This window comes from Scatophagus argus, chromosome 15, assembly GCF_020382885.2.
Source record: "Scatophagus argus isolate fScaArg1 chromosome 15, fScaArg1.pri, whole genome shotgun sequence".
In the NCBI taxonomy this organism is placed as follows: Eukaryota; Metazoa; Chordata; class Actinopteri; family Scatophagidae; genus Scatophagus; species Scatophagus argus.
The window spans coordinates 14845720-14864810 of record NC_058507.1 but is presented as its reverse complement, the minus strand read 5'-3'; the positions used below and the strand labels follow the sequence as shown (position 1 = coordinate 14864810).

Genomic DNA, 19091 nt, shown 5'->3' with positions numbered 1-19091 from the left:
CAAAATTCATAAATCTATGTTAATAATATGACAATTTTTACAAATATCTTATAACCGCTTTTTCAAAACAGAACATTTTCCTCTACCTTTGCTCTGCTTTGTGGGCTGTGTATGTTGAGTACACTTAACAAGGTTTGAGTTCGGTGTGGAAGTCCCATCAAAGGCCTTAAGAGGCATCCTAAAGGATCTATGTGGCAGATTTTGAACATTCATTTTAGAAATTTAATGTCCACTATATTACACTGTATCTTTCTGTTCCATTACGTGGAGGGGCGCCATGCCTGATACACCAGTAAGTCAATGAGCACAAGTCACAGTGGTGAAAGCAAGTGGGATTGGTATTGAAAGTATCCAGGAAGTTCTGAAGTCAATGGAAAATTGGTCTAAGTAGACAAAATCCTTTCTCCCCCGCCTGTGTCACGATAGGAAGATAAATATGGTACCTTAGAACATCCTGATAAAACCTGCTTGGACAGCTGACGTTATCTGGTAATGCTTGAGTTGCTAAAAGTTAGCATCAACATCAGCTATTGAATTATCATCATAAATATTTGGGCTACATATAGAGAAAGTGAGAGAGATCAAGGAAAAAAAGAAATCCATGGAAGTGCAAAAACTGTGACAAAATTATATCAAAGGAGTACAATAGAGATAGTGAAGGGTGATGATTGCCATAATTGTTTTGATAAAGCCAACATTCAGACAGCTGAGGCTTAGGATGCCTTTGATCCATCACTTGGAGTGCAGTGTGAGTATATCCGACTTCTTTTCCCCTCCATTTAGCGTGTTTTACAAAGGGAGGTTTGCTGGATTGTGTAGAGAAACTCAGCCTGCTGCAACTTCTGCATAAATTGCACTGTGAGTCTGATCTGCTTCTGTTCTGCACGAGCCCAAAGGCAAATCATGTGACATCAGTTGTAGACATTATGCAAAAATGACCTTGTTGTCTGTCCTCAGTGTGGAGTGTGGCCTGTGACAGACACATAGCTGCAGTGATGTAAACAGTCAAACAGTCACAGTAAGAGACAGTGATACACATACTGACCAACAGTCATGATTCTCTCACGATTATTGTCATAGCCTCCTCTAACCCTTCACGCTGCTGACCCCATGCTCATTGTCATTCAGCATTCAGCGGGGTTTGAAATTGTTGCTCTCTTGCACAGAACAGCTTTTTCCCTAGAAGCTAGGAAACCGCAGCAGGCAACACCCACTGATAATATGCATCACAACTGTTAAGCTGACTCTGATGAAAACACGTACGTGCATACACATAAACAGATTGATAAGCATTTCTGGCAGAGTTTGTGATGGTGTTGGCAGCGTTTCTCTGCAGGATGGCAAGAGAAGGAGGAAGGGCAGCACAGATATTCAACTTCTACAGTCTTCAGTAGTACCCATGCACGCTTACATAATAAGCCAGATATTCATCCCAGAGGATATATAACTACAACTCAGATGTTACTGATTGTGATCAGGCGATTGTGATGTCTATCACAGATGATGTTATTGTTTGAATTTTTTTAACGGCTCTTTCAGATTTTGGAGTAATGTATGAAGCAGCTAAAGCGAGTTATGTTTTTTTTCCCCACATCTTGCAAAGCTTCCCATGACTATCCATTCTGAATGGCTGTAAACAGTGAATGATTTATGAGGATCCAACAGCAGGAAGGGCTATCAGTTGCAGTTATTATACTCCATGGGCCCTCTGAATAATAGCTCACTCAGTGGTTAGACTGAGCGTCTGCTGGGTTCTGCTGAAAGAAAGATATTGACCAGCATGGATCAGGCTGTGTAGCCTGCCTCTGAGTCCACTGACTGCAGTCAGTTGATATCTAGGGTGTCATTACTGAAGAGTCCCGATAGTCCCCTGAACTCACACTAAAAGTACCATAATGTGGCAACTTTCCTCTCGGAGTGAAATGGACAGGTATCAATTTTTTGTTCTGTATTATGTGCATCCACAGGCGAAACAAAAAGTTTTTACTGACTGCAACCATGTGAGGCTGCTTAAGTGCACCAACCAACCAATACAGTAGCATTGGCGTATATTTGCCATTGCAAGAAATGTTGGTGACAAATCTTGAAAAGGCACATTTAAGGGATAAGATGACATTTTACTGATCCCAGGAAGGCATTCTAACATTACAGCAGCAAATAACACAAGTGAGACTGAGAAGAACGGGATATGGATGACTAAAGAAAAATACATATGCAGATAACAAACATATAATTAAAGCTTAAATTTACCCCTACCAGTGCCCATACGTACATGCAAAGCTAATAGTGCAGCCTAAGATAATCCAGATCAAAGTGGCATAGTGGATGCACTATATTTTAAGCTAATACTCATGGTTATGTGTTGATTAAAAAAATAATGGTCTATCAATCAGTAGCAGTCAGGCTGCAGTTTGACTGGAAATATGGGAAGCTTCAAAGTACAGCAAGAGGTGAATGAAAATGTGAACTTTATTCCCCAAAATCATCTTACTCACAATGGTACATGGCACACTGAGGTTTGCAAACCAGGCTGCCCTGTGATTGTTTTTGGACCAAAGAATGCCAGAGGGACAAGAAGCCAAATGGAGTTGAGAACGGCTTTTGCTGACAAAAGGGAAAATACTCACTTGTTGACAGCCACTGTTTTCCACTACAGCATTTTAATGCACCCATTATGGGCACCACCATGCTGTAAGCCATATCTGTTTTAAGTTCGAACATAAGGGGCACCACTGATGTGGGTGCCACCCGACATGAGAGATCTCATGCTATTATGGTTCATTGGCTTGTTGAGATGGTATTAGATTGGATTCAAGACAGACATGGCGTGGGATTTCCTCCGCTCTTGTAGCAATTTGATGTCCCGCGGGGGCATTCAGATGGGCCAAACACAAATTTGACAGCAGCAGCTCCCTGAAGCAAATCATGTTAAAGTGAGAACAGGCTGTCAGGTTGTGTCACCTCCCTCCATCTTTCCCTCTCTCAAGCTCTCTGTCATTCTCATGGTTGACAGCATCGCCTCATTGTTCACCGCACCAATAAAGAATACATCACAGTCATGGGTCCACTGAGCTGGAACAGCCTGTGCCCTAGAAAGAAAGTTAGATGTCAGTGATTGTTTTAATTAATAATCATTCACACACACACAGACACCCAACCACCTATCCATTACAGCTTCACCCTCGGGTCCTGTACGTCCTGTAAGCTGCGTAGCCAACAGCAATTGATAAACTGAATATGAATCAGCTTTTTTGTGCCATAGTAGGACCTGCTAACGATGTTTAAAGAATGTGTTAATGCTGATGGAAACTGATTGACATGTGCCAAATTTCACTACTATCCACTGGCATAATGAGTCACTGAGACAGTCAGTAGTGATATGTCATATTGCATGGCAGGTCGCATTGACACACATGCACAGAAGAATATCAATAATTAACCTTCATCTCCGGCAACTTAGCTTCTTTTGAAATGACTGTGGCCTGGTTTCGAAACACTGCAATCCCATCCATTTCTGAAGGTTGATGAAATAACTCACATTGTTTTGCTCCCATCCATGATTAGCTTTTTGAGGCACCATAATTAATCAAAGTTAACACTGACAAAGCATTCGATAATTCCTGATTCAACATAATGTAATTACTCATTCAGATCGCATTGTGTATGAGCATTTTTTTTCCCTCAGATCTCAAGGTCAAAGCAGAATTCCAGTTCATTGACTTGTGGCTGTGTAAGACGTGTCATGCATAGTTATCTTACTTTTCTATTGGCGAGCTACTTTTTTGCCTCCACTATGAATGTCACACTTCTGCTACAGTGGCAAAGATATATTATTTTTGTCTCCTGCTAGCGAATGTCCTGTTCAGAAATGACCTTCTGTATCTGGCTCTTGAACTTTTGGCACTTGGCTGGAACAGAACCCAAAAGACAGATACACTGGTTGTTAAGTGTTTTAAACATATTAACTTATCGTATTTTCCCTCCTTTAGTATTTTTTTACTAAGATGAGATTCATTCCTCTTGTGAAAGAATGCTTTTGTTGGCATCATGAAGTGTGAGATTCCCATCTTTCCTCTTTGAGTGCATTAGCACCAATCAGAGATGTTAGGGGAAATTTGATCTGGCATGATTTAATCAAGCCTCAATGCATTCTCAAAACATCCTCCCTCCTCTCAGCTGATGATAACATACATCTCTATAGGTGGGGTGGATGAGCTTTGCCTTACTATTCTATACTATTACTATAGCCTCAGACAGTGAACTTACATCTGATTTTGTCAGCTAAAAAGGTCCACTAATTTTCATTACTCAGAGAAGGATGCTAGCTAGGATTTTTTTTTTCCTCCTTTGGTTCAATTAACCAAATCTAATTAGCCACACAGGGGAGAGAATGTGTGTTTTATAATGTAAACTTTTAAAGCAGAGGTAATTGTTTGTTGTGTGCAACGTTTGATCGTCAAGTGCTTTGTTATAATTTTTCATGAGTGCTGGTGGACCATGCGTGTGCGTATGTGTGCACCTACTGTGCGACAAAGCTCATAACACTCTCCTCATTATGTTGTTTCATTTCTAAGTTATTGCCTTGACTGGGCAATTCTGTCTGCCGACTAAACACAGCTTTAACATTCTCCCACTTTCACCATTACTTGGGGGCCATGCTGGTCATATTGTATCACCCTAATGTTTGCAGCACTTTGGTGAAAACTCCCAAGCAAACATTGAGTTCACCATTCTGTAAATGTCATACAGAGCCAGTTCTATCGGCGCCAGTGATGTCACATCCATCCAACTCCCACTTGTGGGACCATGTAACTGTGTTTTCTTTTCTACCCACAGCTCTTACCGCCTGGATAAAATCAACAGTGACATGCGTAACTACATCACCAATTTTGCTGCAGACTTAAGGTGAATACAGGCTCAGCGCCTCCCCTCCCCTTACCTCTCTGATGCTGCCATGTTGCAGTGGTCAGACAACGGAGCCAGCTGGCTCAAAGCCCTGCTGACATACCCAATATGGACGCCTCACAGAGCAAACGCTCAAGACCAGTCAATGAGAGGTCACTTGGGTCAATCTGCTCATACTGGCAAAGCATAAGGCACTGTTGAACACAATATAGATATGATTTGATTCTGTGTTATACATTATACCAGCATAGTAGTAAATATCTTTCTTATGAAGTCTTAAAAAGGAACTAGTTACATAATATGTTTTGAGAGATTAATGACATTAATTAAGAGATAGTACTTCTTACTGTTTCCAGCTTCTTTTACCACTTCATTCAGACTTGATCTCTGGATGTTTCTACTCCAGGATGTTTAGTAGGATGATATTATTTTGCAAATGCACAGCTTCGCTACAGCATGACAAGATGGATTGGGGGACTTTTAATTACGCTGGCATTTTCCTCACTGCCAAACACCAGCGTTTATCTCTATAAAAAGCCTAGAAACTGCTTACTCATCCCTGCCTACCATTAGAAATAGATCTGGCAGAGAGAACCTCATTTTGGTATTCCTCTTGTGACTCACATAGTTTACTTAAAGCACCTTTCTTCACATGTGTTTTTTCTATTAGTCACTTTCTTTCAAACCAGACTTGGGTTTCTGAAGATCTCCCTTGCACTGCTGGGGTAGCACGTTTAATTGACCTGCCTGACTCTGGGATGCTCTCTGAAGTGCTTGCTCACTAACTAGCTCTTGATTTGCATTTCCCTTAACTCCAAACATTGATTGGATGCTTCAGCAGAACAGAAATCGAACTGCCTTTTTATAGACACTGGTGAACACGTCAGTGTAGTGTGGGAGAGAAGCACAAAGACACAAGAGACACAATGTCATAACCTGTCTCCTGCTCAAGCTCAAGTTTCCCAGAGGAGGCCCATTACCCTGAACAACACTTAATTGTTTTTGTTATCATGTTACACCTGTCTACCCTAGTCAAGCAGCTTGTTTAATAGTTAAAGTATGTTTAACTGACCTGCTTAAGAAATACTCATCATGGCTGTGGTCCCACTCCCTGCCTGCTTCTCCCTTTCTCTCTCTGTTCAGTCAGAGCTACCACTTGCAAGCCACCAGGGACATGCACCCAAGCATTGCCCTGGATCCCTCCACCAACTACAACTCTCCCAAGTTTCGCTCCAGGAACCAGAGCTATATGCGGGCTGTCAGCACCCTCAGTCAGGCTAGCTGTGTTAGCCAAGTGAGCCAGGTGAGTCTGCACCTTTTCAGTTACAAAATGTTCTCAGATTTGTCCTTGTACTGAAGAGAAGTATTTCTTCTCTCTTCTAGGGGCTGCTGAGGGACCTAAAGAGTCCCCAGCAGTATTAAATTAAAAAATTTCACAAGTTTTTTTCTTTTAACAGTCAGTTAGGGGGCATGACCAGCCTAATCACAGCTTTCAATCTCAGTGTGACTCTTTTGTAATATACCATTTAGATGTTGTTGTTTTTTAGAATCCACATGACTTCATTTTACCACCACTTATTTTATATGACAGTTCATTACACATTGTTCATCTGGATACAAAAAGGCTCCAACAGGGGTTGTTGAGATTCATCTCCCTCTTGATAGAGAGTTATATTGATTTGTTCAGAGTCTTAAAAGCTCAACTAAACTCTTACTAATTTCAAATCCCAGTAGAACAAGATGCTTATATTTGATTCTTGATATTACCAAATAGGAGTGGAGTGATAACCCTCAAAGAGTCTCTACTCAATAAACAACCACTTTTTAACAAGTCAGTATCAAAAACATTACAAGATACATCACACTCATCTGTAACAGGAAATATCAATTGTTCTTGTCATCAACAAATCTTTTACAGCAAACCCTCTGAAAATATAAATTCCTAAAAAGTTATGTCACGTTGTATTTACGCAGTCATGAAGTCAAAGGATACCCGGCTACAGGATATCTACTAGTGTGAACAAGTGACAGAACAATTTCTAGGAAACACATATGTTAACATATAACACAAATGTTTTTATGACATTATAAAACACATCTTTTCATTGATCTTTCTGTTCTGTTTTGCACAGTAAAGCATGTGCACTCATTTGATTTTAACAGCAAGCCTTGTTCTCATTCCAAGAGAACCGACAGAGAACATGATGTCAGGTTTTACAACCAGCTAATTTATTTCTCCAGATGAACAAAGTAAAATCTTCACTCACTTAACAGTGGAGGAAGCATGCTTATATCTTTTGTTGCTTACAGGTGAGTGAAACAGAAATAAATGGCCAGTTTGAATCAGTGTGCGAGTCAGTGTTCAGTGAGGTGGAATCCCAGGCCATGGAGGCTTTGGACCTCCCTGGCTGCTTCAGAACTCGGAGTCACAGCTACCTGCGAGCCATCCAGGCTGGCTACTCCCAAGACGATGACTGCATCCCCCCCATGGCTTCCACTGTCACCTCCACCATCAGGTCTACCACAGGTAAGGGCGTTTGGACATAAAATCAATTGCATAATGCAATGTGTGACATCCTGGATGTCTGTATTTTTGTTTGCACTTACAAACTGACACCAACATTTTACATTTGGCATTAATGTGTGTTAATGGATGAATATAGAACAGTTAGTGCAAACTGGATGTACTGTCAAACAGCTTCATATTTTTGCATGAATCAGTCTTGTATGTTTCCATGTTTTTGATGGACATATGATTACTTTAGCGACCACTTGTGAGCTGTGCTAGTTCATCATGTATTTTGGATACAGTGCTTCATCTGCTCATCCACTGGATGCATCAGAGAGTAAAGCTATGAACCCTATTGAAAACCACAAATGGAAATTGTTTGAAGTAAAAATCAGGTCAGAGTACATCACTGCTTTCTTCCACTACATTTTGGAAATCTGACTTTCTTCATATTGCCACATGGTGAGTTGTGAATGTGCTCACAGCTTTATTGCAAACTGGGCAAAGATATGGTATAAAGATATGGTATTTTGCCATATGCACAGTATGCATTGTCCATTTGTAAACCTTGTTTACACTTAAATAACACAACATAAAAGTTCTTCGCTCACAAATTGTTCACCTCACACAAATGATTTTGTCTCATTGCAAAGCTCATGTTTACCCATAATGAGATCACAACATAGAACTGCACACTTTTGTGTCTAGACCTGGATAATCAGTAATGTAAAGACAACTGTGAAAATACCAATAACTAAACTGTCACACTTGTTAGTCAGATATATCACATAGCAAATATGTCACAAAATCTCTAAACTCTATTCAGCTGATAAATGCATTTATTTCTGATACCAAGCCTTGATTATAAATTGTAAGCTGTTGGTGGTTTCAACAATTCCAATGATTGCTGGATTCACAGAGGAAATGATACGTCCATGTACAGATGAAGAATGTGGGAAGAAAAGAAGAAAAGGTTTCCGGAAGAGAAGTCTGTTGCGGATTCCACCTCTTCCCACAATAGATTCGTGAACTAACAACATCAGTTGGACTATAATAGGGAGTGTTAGAGGTGTGGCCATCTGGAGATGTGCTTATGATCAATTCTTCAAACTTATAACTGTCTGCTTACACTGCTTTCTCAGTAAACTCAAATATCTTTGCATTCTTAGGATTATGTATGTGATGATTTCACCACTATTTTGGACATGGGGCAATTGGTGCTGTGAATCAATCTGTCAAACTGGACCTCATCTTTTCAATAGGGTTCATACTATACTTCCTGATTGTAGGGAAATGGTTTGGAAGCTTTGCTCATCTTTGCCTCTTTTCCTTGCACAAAGTACACATTTCTTTACCTCAACTGAAAGCAAAAGAGCATGCAAAGATTGTCCTTACACTTCATTTATTAGAAATATTGTCCATTCTCTGTGATGTGTCCCAGGAGATAGAAGTTTCAGCTTTGTGCATTGAAAAGATGTGAAGAATGCATGTTACAAATTAAGGTTGAGAAGGCAGTGTAAAACTATTAAAGTGAGTCAAAATGGGAGTACTTTTCCAGTGTTTCCCAGTGTTACACTGATTTTCAACATTGTAATGTATAATGATACTGATTATTAAAATTCTAGATAAAAAAAATTCCTCAGTACACATCTACAGTATACAGATGAGTGAATTGGGCCATTAGTCATAAGGATAGCACTTAGTTGTTGTAGATTTCTGCTATTGTCTTATTTTGACTCATGGCATTCAGTGCATGATTTGATGTTACTGCTTTGTGGCAATAAAAAGCGCATTCTCTCCAGCTGCTCACACCTGTGGCCATATTACAGATACATATTTACATTTGTCTTCCAGACAGAAATTATGTGCAGGAAGAGACTTGTTTACCTGACCAGGCCAGTGTACATGAGGATTTGGCAGACACGGCCCCTTTGGCTCATGATGATCTAGGCTGCCCCATCAGGAGAGACAGGCTATACCAAGATAACATGGGGGCTACAGCCAAACCTCTGTCTGGACCACCTGTTTCTCCAAGTGTCTTCAGATCCCCCAGATCTAGCGCCCCAGAACGGCCATCACCAAAAGCCATCCAGGCCAGTATCAAAGAGTCAGCTACCTTGGCTGCAGCTATCAGCATGCAGTGGAAGGAAGAGGTTTCGGCCATGCGTCGAGAGCTAGCTGATCTAAGGAGGGATCTCTGTAAAGAGCTTCGTGCTTTCAACAGTAATTTCAATACATTCACGCAGCATTACAACACATGGTCACCCCAAGGAGGCAACATGGCTGCTGGAGCTAACATAGGTTTAGGTGGAGGGGCAGGGACAGGGACAGGGACAGGGACAGGATCAAGGCCAGGGGCAGGGGTAGGGGCAGGCGGACTTGGAACCTCTGCAGCAGATAGAGGCAATGGAGGAGCGAGAGAGAAGAAACCCCAGGTATCAAAAGTGTCTGTGGGGACCCAGGCCAGAAGCAAGGTTCTAGTCCGCCAAAGCACTGCAGATGCAGCAGTGAATTGTCCAGAAGAGAAGGAGGACATGAAAGGCATTCGCCGAAATCTGCCAAAACAACTTTCTATGGACCCAAGCATTCTTGCCTGTCCACAGTCAATGTATGTGGAGAGTGCCATACCACTTTCTTTGGATCCAATACTTCCAGGCTCTACTAGAGCAGCTGAACCAATCAAAACCTCTGGAGTTAAACCAGAATCAGATCTACCAGGTCATACAGTTGTATGCTTATCTGACGTGGTCACTAATGAGCCAGTCGCCACTCCTGGCACAGTGCCAGAGGCCCCGGAAGCAGCCCTTGAGAGTCTTCAGGATTTAGTGACAGTGGAACAAGAAATGCAAATCACTCCACCGCTAAAAAATATAGACCCAACTGAGTACAATTCAGATACTGAACCATCTGGCCCTGATGACATGAAATCCTCAGACTCAGAACATATTGAAAGAGATAAGATACAGCTACCATATCCAGTTCCTGTAGTTACTGTGTCCCCACCAGAGGAACATGATTATGACATCATGTCAGATTCAGAGTCTCTGGATCCTGTCAGTGTGGACAAGCCAGATCCAGTGTCAAAAGACCCCACGACTGTATCATTACCATATGCAGAATTGGAAGATCCTAATCCTGAAGCTGCATATCCTACAGACCCAACGGACATTGAGCAAAAACCATCAGACTTACCCACACTGTCCTCATCTGACCCCATTAGTCAAGACCCATTCTCAGTTTGTCATATACCAACACTAGAGCCTCATACTGTTACACCATGTAATTTAGAGACGGACATCAGATGTCCATCTATTGTGGTGTCAGAATATCTTGACACAGACTCTCCTGCAAGTCCAGCTGACAGTGATACAAATCCAGATCCCATTATCACCCTTCCAGATTATCCTTCTGATCCTCCCCTAGAGGAAATTACATCATTATCAGCCCTTGCTTCCACCCCTGTCGAAACTCAGCTCAACACTGAACCAGAGTCTCAAGATTCAGAGTGGCCACCACTTCCTGAACCACTTGACACCACACCTATTTATCATGCTGATCTTGTCCACTTTGACTTGGTCATGCTAACTTCTCTAGATCAAGATGATCTTGACTCAGTGTTCATGGACCCTGAACCAGAGCCATTTGACCTGAGTGTTGACTTTCCATCTAATACAGAGGATTTAGATCCACCAGTTTACCAGTCAAATTGTCCAATTTCACCCGTACCCACTGTTGATCCTGCCATGCTGTGCCAATTGGATCCATCACAGTCAACAGAATCTGTATGTTTGTACCCAGCTATGGAATTTTGCTTAGCTCACATGCCTCAGGATGAAGCCTCAGAATTACATGAAGTGTCATTACCACAGGTCACTGTGACAATATCCCCTCCTAGTCCAGTATCTCCTGATACATCACTTGAACTGGACTTTGAGACCACAAGTCCAGTTCCAGATCCTCCTCCACCTGATACAGATCCATCACCACCAGAATTTGAACATGCACCCTCAGTGTATCTGCCAGAAATGGATCCAAATGATATGGCTGTAGAAACACTGGAGTGTATGACCATATCCCAAGAGTATGGGGAACGTGTAGAGGGAGAGACTCCAGGTAACTGGAGGAGAGGAGGAGAGGAGAGGTCCTCAAGCGAGCAGGCCTTTCTGTGGTACCGGTGGCAGAAGAGGGGCCAAAGACGAGTATCATTGCACAGGAGTGCCAGTGTGGAACTCTGGAGTGGGAGATACGAGTACAACAGTGCAGAAATCACATATGTATCCCTCACTCTGTGAGCTCATACCTCATTCTCAGCAGACAAATGTAGCTCAAAGTATATTTATAGTTCATGGTTTGTAGCTGCCAATGCGCTGTGAAGAAACATGCAGATCTAAACGCCATATGATCATTGGCATTCAAAGCAAGAACTTCCTCATACACAAGCCTGCATTAATATTCCAGGAAAAAGACTGCACTGGTAGCAGCAAAAAGGAATGCATCATACTGCAAGAATGTGATGAACCCCCTAGTGGTGACAAGTTTACGGACCAGTCACGTGTCAGAAACATTTACTGATTTACTGTATGAACCTTTCTTAAGCTACTGTCACCACTGATGTGAAATATCTTCCAGGACAGTACTGCTTATTTCAGTGTACCTTATTTAGTCATTGGATACACTAGTTGTGAATGCTCTTGTTCAGTCAGTATATTACATCATGTGTGTGGAGCGAGTCTGGAGCTCTGTTATAGGCTACGGGCAAAGTTTGAGCTCTCTGTTTATCGTCACTCTGGAGTGGAGTGAAGAGAATCTTGCCAGTTATCATATAACTATAAGGACATATTGTTTACTATGTGAGCTGTTGGATGGACTCTGCAGTTATCAAGCAAAAGGAAATGATACTGTGGAATGATGTTTGCACACTCTTAGAAGGAGCTGTAATACTGTACTGTTAATCTGTTGAGAAAATAACACATCATTCACACTCACAGATATAATCACAAGCTAGTACAGTTACCGTATGTAGCCTCTGTGTACACATAACCTCATGTTATCCACATGCACACACACTTAGCTATCAAACATACAGCACATATACACACATCTTGCTGGACAATAAGTATAAGGGTACATTATTTAAAAAATACACAATAAATTGTGATTACATTTGTCTGATAATCTGACTATAGTAATAACAGGCCTTGTTGAGAGGTGATATTGTATTTTTTACTGTAAGATATCATCTTAATGCTCAGGAATCAAAGACTGAGAATGTACAACAACTGGGACATAAGCGTAATGACATTTTGATTTGTGTTCCTTCCTGAAAAGAGGTGTACATTGTGTGGCTATTTTTAAATATGTGTGACCCCGAATGATGACAATTATGTTGAAATGGTGCATGACAGACGGCCTCAATATTTTGTGCATTTCATATAGTGCCTCATTGTAAGTTCCCTGCGTAGTTTCATTTTGATATTCAGTGCCATGAAAGGACACTACATACCCCAGAAGACACAGAATTCTTCTACCAGCAATGAACAGCTAAAAAGCCAGGCAAATCACAAGATGCATCTGTGCTATCTGTCCAATTAATGGACTCTATATGGAATCGCCCACTCAAGTCTGTGCTCTAATAAAGTGCGCTGGAACAAAAAGAATCTCTCAGCCGAATATCAATGTGCTGCCAGAAAAGGATTTTTCTGCGTGTTGTTTTGAACTGAATATGTGCAGAACACTTTATGAAAGTTTGTTAAATTGACTGAATCTGAAAGGTTTTGAAAGGGGTGGGAAGTTAATTAGGGTTGTATTGTTGTATTAATTTGGCTCTTTTCACCTGCATAAAATGCACCACCTTTTTTTTTTCTCTGGATCCTTTCTATGTGTAACTCTTCATTTTCAGAATTATTATCTGTAAGCAGCAGAAAATTCAAACTGTTCTGCAGTGACATTATGTTTATTCATAAGATATAATCAGAAAATAAACTGCTTCAGGATTCACTCATGCGATGAAAGATATTGGCATATAATAACAGGCCCTTCTTCTACTGTTGAAATAGAGCTTGATCGAAAGTAGATTCTGCAGAGCAAACAAGACCTGCTTGCTGACCTTGTGATTATTAGAACACAAGATTTACTGTTATATTGCTAAGAAGAAGTACAAGTAAGCCAGAACCCTCAGTGGCATGCAAGAGCTTTACATAACTGTTTGGACTGCTGTCTGTATATGTTTATTTTCATTCAATGTGACTGTCATACAGTTTTAGTATGTAATGTAACAGGATGGCAGGTGAAATGACCAGAAATCGGCACACAAAGGGATTAAGAGGTTTAGAAGGGGTTAACTGTTTAAATAACATGTTTATAATGGATGTCATTTTGAGTACAAAATCAGAAAAACAGAAGATAAAATGCACTCTTACCCTATTGTAAATCACAAATGCCCTCATTAAGGTTTCATACTGTATAAGAACGTACCAGCAGCCTTAAATGTCAACAATGTCTCATAGCAGACTGGTAGTATTAACATTTGCAACTATGGTCAGTCCACATCAACATTCACTCCATTCCAGCTTTCATCATTCATCAAAATTGGTTGTTGAAAAGATTTTTCTCTTCTATCTTTGGTCATCTTGCAAGAGTGAAGTAATTTCAGGTTGGTGGTAAAACCATGTTGAGAGCAGGGTCACAAAGCCAGGTCAGATGATGCATGTTGGCCTATTTACACCAAATTTCAAACACGGGTCACTGAATCTGTCTTCGGATGCTTCACAATAAACATTAGTGATTTAGAATCCCAGTAAACATTCAAAGATGAAGAAAAAAAAATACACACTTTGCTGTGATTTAGGCAGAGCAACTGATTCTGTTGTACATGCTACTGTGCAGGATTATCCTGCAGTTATGCCCTGGATCCACTCTCCATATGCCTTGTTTAATTGTACAGGTCGTACTTCTTCTTTGGGCAGATATGCCCATTTTTCTGAATATCCACCCCACTCCCTTGTTTTCAGGGATCCAGTTCGGCTTCCCCTCCACCTGCAGCATTGATCGGACTCTCCAGCAAACCCCAGGTAAACCTGTCACCTGGGAGGTCTTCCGTTGCCACATTTCAGTGCGAGGGACATTATTTTAGCGCAGCAGGAGTTGCTTGTGCAAGCTGCTGTTAAGCATGTGTTCAAATAATGTGAGTATCTGCAATTACTCACTCATTCACAGCTAAAAAACGCAAATGTGGACTTCATCAGACGTCACTATATGAGTAATGAACTGCAAGTTACCATTTGATTCTATTGAATAAAAAATGAGCAATTCACCCTAAAAGGAACAATCTCTCTGTATTAATGCAGATTTACTGGTGGTCAGTGTCCTCCCCTTACATTCTTTTAACACAATTATCTGCTGTTTTTTCAAGAAGCACTTGACCTTATAGCAGCTAACTTGTTAGCTAGATTGACTGGGGGATGCAGTTTCTGTATTATACTCCTTTGCTGTCCCCATTGCCCTTGGCATATTTATGATATGTTTATTTATGATAGCATTGCTTTCTGAAACCTCCCTCCCAACATCCCTCCATCTCAGTCTGCAATATGACATAAGTGCACAAACACACATAGACTCATAGGATTCTTCCATTATTAGTTTCATTGGGCATTTTGGTGATCCATATAGTCGATGAGAGGATCAGTTGTCTGCATGAAGGGTGAGGTTAACAACACACTGACATGCATCTAACCAGTGACATGCAGATACTATTCAGTGTGCCATGGGGAGCAACAGCAGAGGAGTGTCTCGATTACTGACTGCAGCAGCCATTAGTGAAAGACTTGGCAGTGTAACTTTCATGAACAGCAGGACAACGTCTGAGGCATTACAGCATAGGCGAGCAAAAGAATGTCCTTGATCAACAAATCAAGAAGAACTGGCTGTGAGATGACTGCATTTGGGGCCAAGGGGGTGTTTTGTTTGTTGCAAACAGTGCTTTTGTTCACAACTTTTCCAGGTTTGGTCAAGTTTAAGTAATGACTCACCCAGGTGGATATTTGTCATCTATTTTTGGCTATGTTTACACTCATTTCTTTACTGTTTCTGTCTGCAGCACTTGTGACAGTGCCAATGAAGGAGATGAGCATCCATCTTTCTCTCCCACCACTTCCTTCAAATCATTTACATATCCTTAAAAGCCTGCTGCAAAACAAACTGCTGCATTTCCTTTACAGTGATAAATCCAATCGGGAAGAAAGACTCTTAATGACCTGTCACTCAAACACCCCCCAAACCCCACCCTAATGTTTGCATACAATCCAGTCCAGAGGTCCTAACAGAGATGGAGTGGTTGAATCGCTGCCTTTGTGTCTCACGTTAATCAGCTTTGCTCACGAAGCGGCAGTTGTTGTTTATTCATTTACTTGCTGCCTCTAAAGATACCTCTATTGTTGACCTCTTTTAAAATGCACGCCATGTACCTCCTGCTTCTTCAAACCTCACCTGCATGCAAGGGTACATTGTGTTCATGTTGTTCTCAGAATCTGCACCATTTGAGCACAGTATTAACCACTGGTTCTCAAATTTTTTTCTGTCAGGCTCCCTTTAGAGGGAAAATGTGTGAGTCTACCTTCCCCAAAGGGGTGATGTTATCACCTCTCCCCACTCCCTGCTGTATTGAGCTTGGTGTTTTGTAGTGGGGAGTGATCAGGTCAGAAACTAAATGCCAAATATCAAAGCTGTACAAATTTTATGTTCACATCTATCTATTCCATTTGGCTGAATGAAGTGAGTGCAGTTTTGTTGCATTTTACCTTCAATTAATGCCTTTGTGGTTTTCTTGTGTTACTAATTCAAAATCTGAGCATCATTTACTTTTCATGTCATTTTCCTGTTTACCTTGTGATGCCATGCTTGTTCAGCTATTGTCCGTGATGAATAAACAAATTAATGAATGGAGGAACCCCTACAAATCCTGATTGATCAGTTGTTGTATTTGTTTCTGTCAGTCATGAGGGCTTCCCCTGCAATGCCATGTAAACTGGCTTAAGAGCCACTGAGAGTAGTGTACAGTTTATTAAATTATTATATGTACTACCCCAGTGAACACACAGTCAAGCTGGAGCTTTTGGGGGTCTGGATTGCCAGCTTGGCCTAGTTGTTAGCATAGCCTTGGCCGACCATTTGACGGCTTTGCTAACACTCTGGCATGGTGTGAGCCATGATGATCAGTTAAATATGACAGTTCATTACAAGCCATGAGCTTCAGTTCTGGCCCACAAACTTCTTATGGTTGTGCTTTCTTGTACATTCTGTATTATTTTCATATTTCTATGGAATTATGGTGAAAGATTTTTTTGATGTTACATTGTTTGTGTGTGTGTGTGCTCTGGCTCGCTGTGTTCACTTCAGATGAAATCTAAATGCTGAGTAATACTGCCACTGCTAAGATGGGAGCAGGAGTTATGACTCCCCTTTGCACGACTGGCTGGCTAATAATGGCTCTATTTTGGTTCTGCTGCTGAATCATGCCCCCTGAATGGGTCATCTCTTTCCTCCCTTGATCTCTTCTTGGCCCCTGATTTATCCTCGCTCTTTATCACACACACACACACACACACACACAGTCCTCTCTCTCACCCGCTCATCCCTTCTGTGCAGATCCACTCTCCTCATGTTCCCTCTTTTACCTCTTTTCTCTCTCCCCATTTTCCTCATTCCTCACTAATGCATCTCTTCATCCATGAGAAGTTAATTTTGTGAATGGACAGCAGCATGAGTCATTAAGCGCCCTGAGCAGAACGCTCTTCATAGACCAGACGTCTCTAGCTATTTATAAACACAGCCAAAATATGGGTGAGATAGAGGCCAAAATGTGTTGGAACAGGTTTGAGGTGAAGCCCTGGGTTTTATGCAGACAACAACGTGTTTGTTCTGTAATTTTGTGGCTCAGGCTCCAGTGGATGAAATGCTATTAATTCTACGCCACAACTTTGCGTGGGGTGTCCAGCTCATTAGAACTCAAAATAGATCAGATTTTGGTTGCATAAAGACCTCCTTAATTGCCTTGTGTGATGTAAGCATTTGTAAGACCGAAACAGAAACATAGAGTTCAGACTGGTTCGCCTCTTTGTCAAGGAAAATGATAACCCATAACTTAACCTGTGTTCTTCCTCTTTGCCTTTTCTTTTCTTTTCTTTCTTTCTTTCTTTTGTCTGTTCTTGGCTCAGAGGTACCTGGCACACTCTCAGCTTTGATCAAAACACACTAAACACAGCTTGTACTTCAGATGTTTCACCCTGTAACTACAGTGAGCGAGCTTTTCCCTCAAAGCCCTGCTTGAAAATAAAGACACGTCAAAGCCTAGAAGGCGATCATGACCTGTTCCTCAGTCCATCTCTCTGTGGATTTAGTCCATCTTCTTATTTGCACTTGAAAGAAAGTAAACCCTCCTCTTTCTGTCATGAAATGGGCAGAATAAGAAGATGAGAGTTGTGAGCTGAACCTCCTCGCTAGGATCCTCTACGCATGAGTGCTGTTAATTGCCTCGCTGGTTTTTCACTATCACCCATGTCTAAGAGGTATCTCATGTCACAGAGGCTTTTACGTTCTCTGGTACTCTATCGACTTGTTTGTTATTTTAAACATATGTACTCATAATTTTTAAATGAAGCCTGTACTTCCAAGCATTCTCTTATATATCCTAGTGCTGAGAGTGAACAGAAGAGGAGGAAAGAGCTTCCTGCACGGTTAAAGAGGCAAACACACCTCTTAAACGGAAAGTACTCATGCAGTCAGGATCTCATATTGATTAGATGACGGGCAGCAACAGAAAAGCACAAATATAAAAGCCACCTCACAAAGTTGGCCATAAGTTATACATATATTTTATCAAGTTGTGAAACAAATGGTGTTCCTGGCAAATGGCCCATCATAATTGTTATGATGTATTAACTCACCACTTCAGCTAATTATATCATGAAGTAATAAAAGTAAGTTAATTATGCAATCATATTAATCGCTAATTCATGAGGAAATACATCCCCTAAGCAGTTTGTCACGGAACAAATGGGTAGAAATACGTGATGTCTGCATGATGGTGCTGCCATGTTTTGATCTCGAGATGTTGTGTTGAGTGGAATGTCTACATTCTTGCACATACTATGTGCTATGTTGCAGTTAAATACATATTTACACTGTCCTGGGTAGGTTTATTACATTGTACTGTGAGGAAATGTCTAAGCAGGAATCAGCAAAAATCAGATGTCATAAAGGAAAGTGTGCTGACATTGTACATTTTGATAGCTATAGCTTGATGTAGCTTAAACCTCTGTGCCACAGAACTCCAATGTGTCCAAAAACTATTAAAAACACCTCAGTCAACCATACTGGTGTGCTTTGAGACATGTTTATTCATTACCGTGAACATGAGCACTATAGTTTATTTTGGGTCGATCCCACATACACTGCTACAGAAACACTAACTATAGCTCTCAATGTGTATAAATCCTCCACTGGAAATAGTCCCGTCACAAATTCTCAATTTACTCCTGTTTAAGTAAAGCATAATAAGAACTAGAATGCCCAGCTGTTTAAGGAAATTATTTATTCTTTAATTAATTAAAATTAAATTGGAAAAAGTTGATTGGTTTTGGCCTTAATTAATTGTTCTTGGTAGTAATGAAGATCTAGGATC

General features: G+C 41.0%; 1 protein-coding gene across 4 annotated transcripts in view; it reads left to right on the top strand.

The window, feature by feature from the left end:
• Positions 1-19091, top strand: part of dlgap2a (discs, large (Drosophila) homolog-associated protein 2a) — a 150821-nt gene that overhangs the window by 116175 nt on the left and 15555 nt on the right. For 3 of the 4 annotated variants that reach the window (XR_006845362.1, XR_006845360.1, XM_046412424.1), the window contains 4 exons: positions 4837-4905; positions 6049-6208; positions 7216-7432; positions 14425-14484. Coding sequence is in view for 1 of the 4 variants with exons in the window: in XM_046412424.1 (XP_046268380.1) it covers positions 4837-4905; positions 6049-6208; positions 7216-7432; positions 14425-14484 (506 nt within the window). In the remaining 3 variants the exon portion in view is untranslated. The remainder of the gene's footprint in view (positions 1-4836; positions 4906-6048; positions 6209-7215; positions 7433-14424; positions 14485-19091) is intronic. The other variant, XR_006845361.1, reaches the window with a different exon arrangement.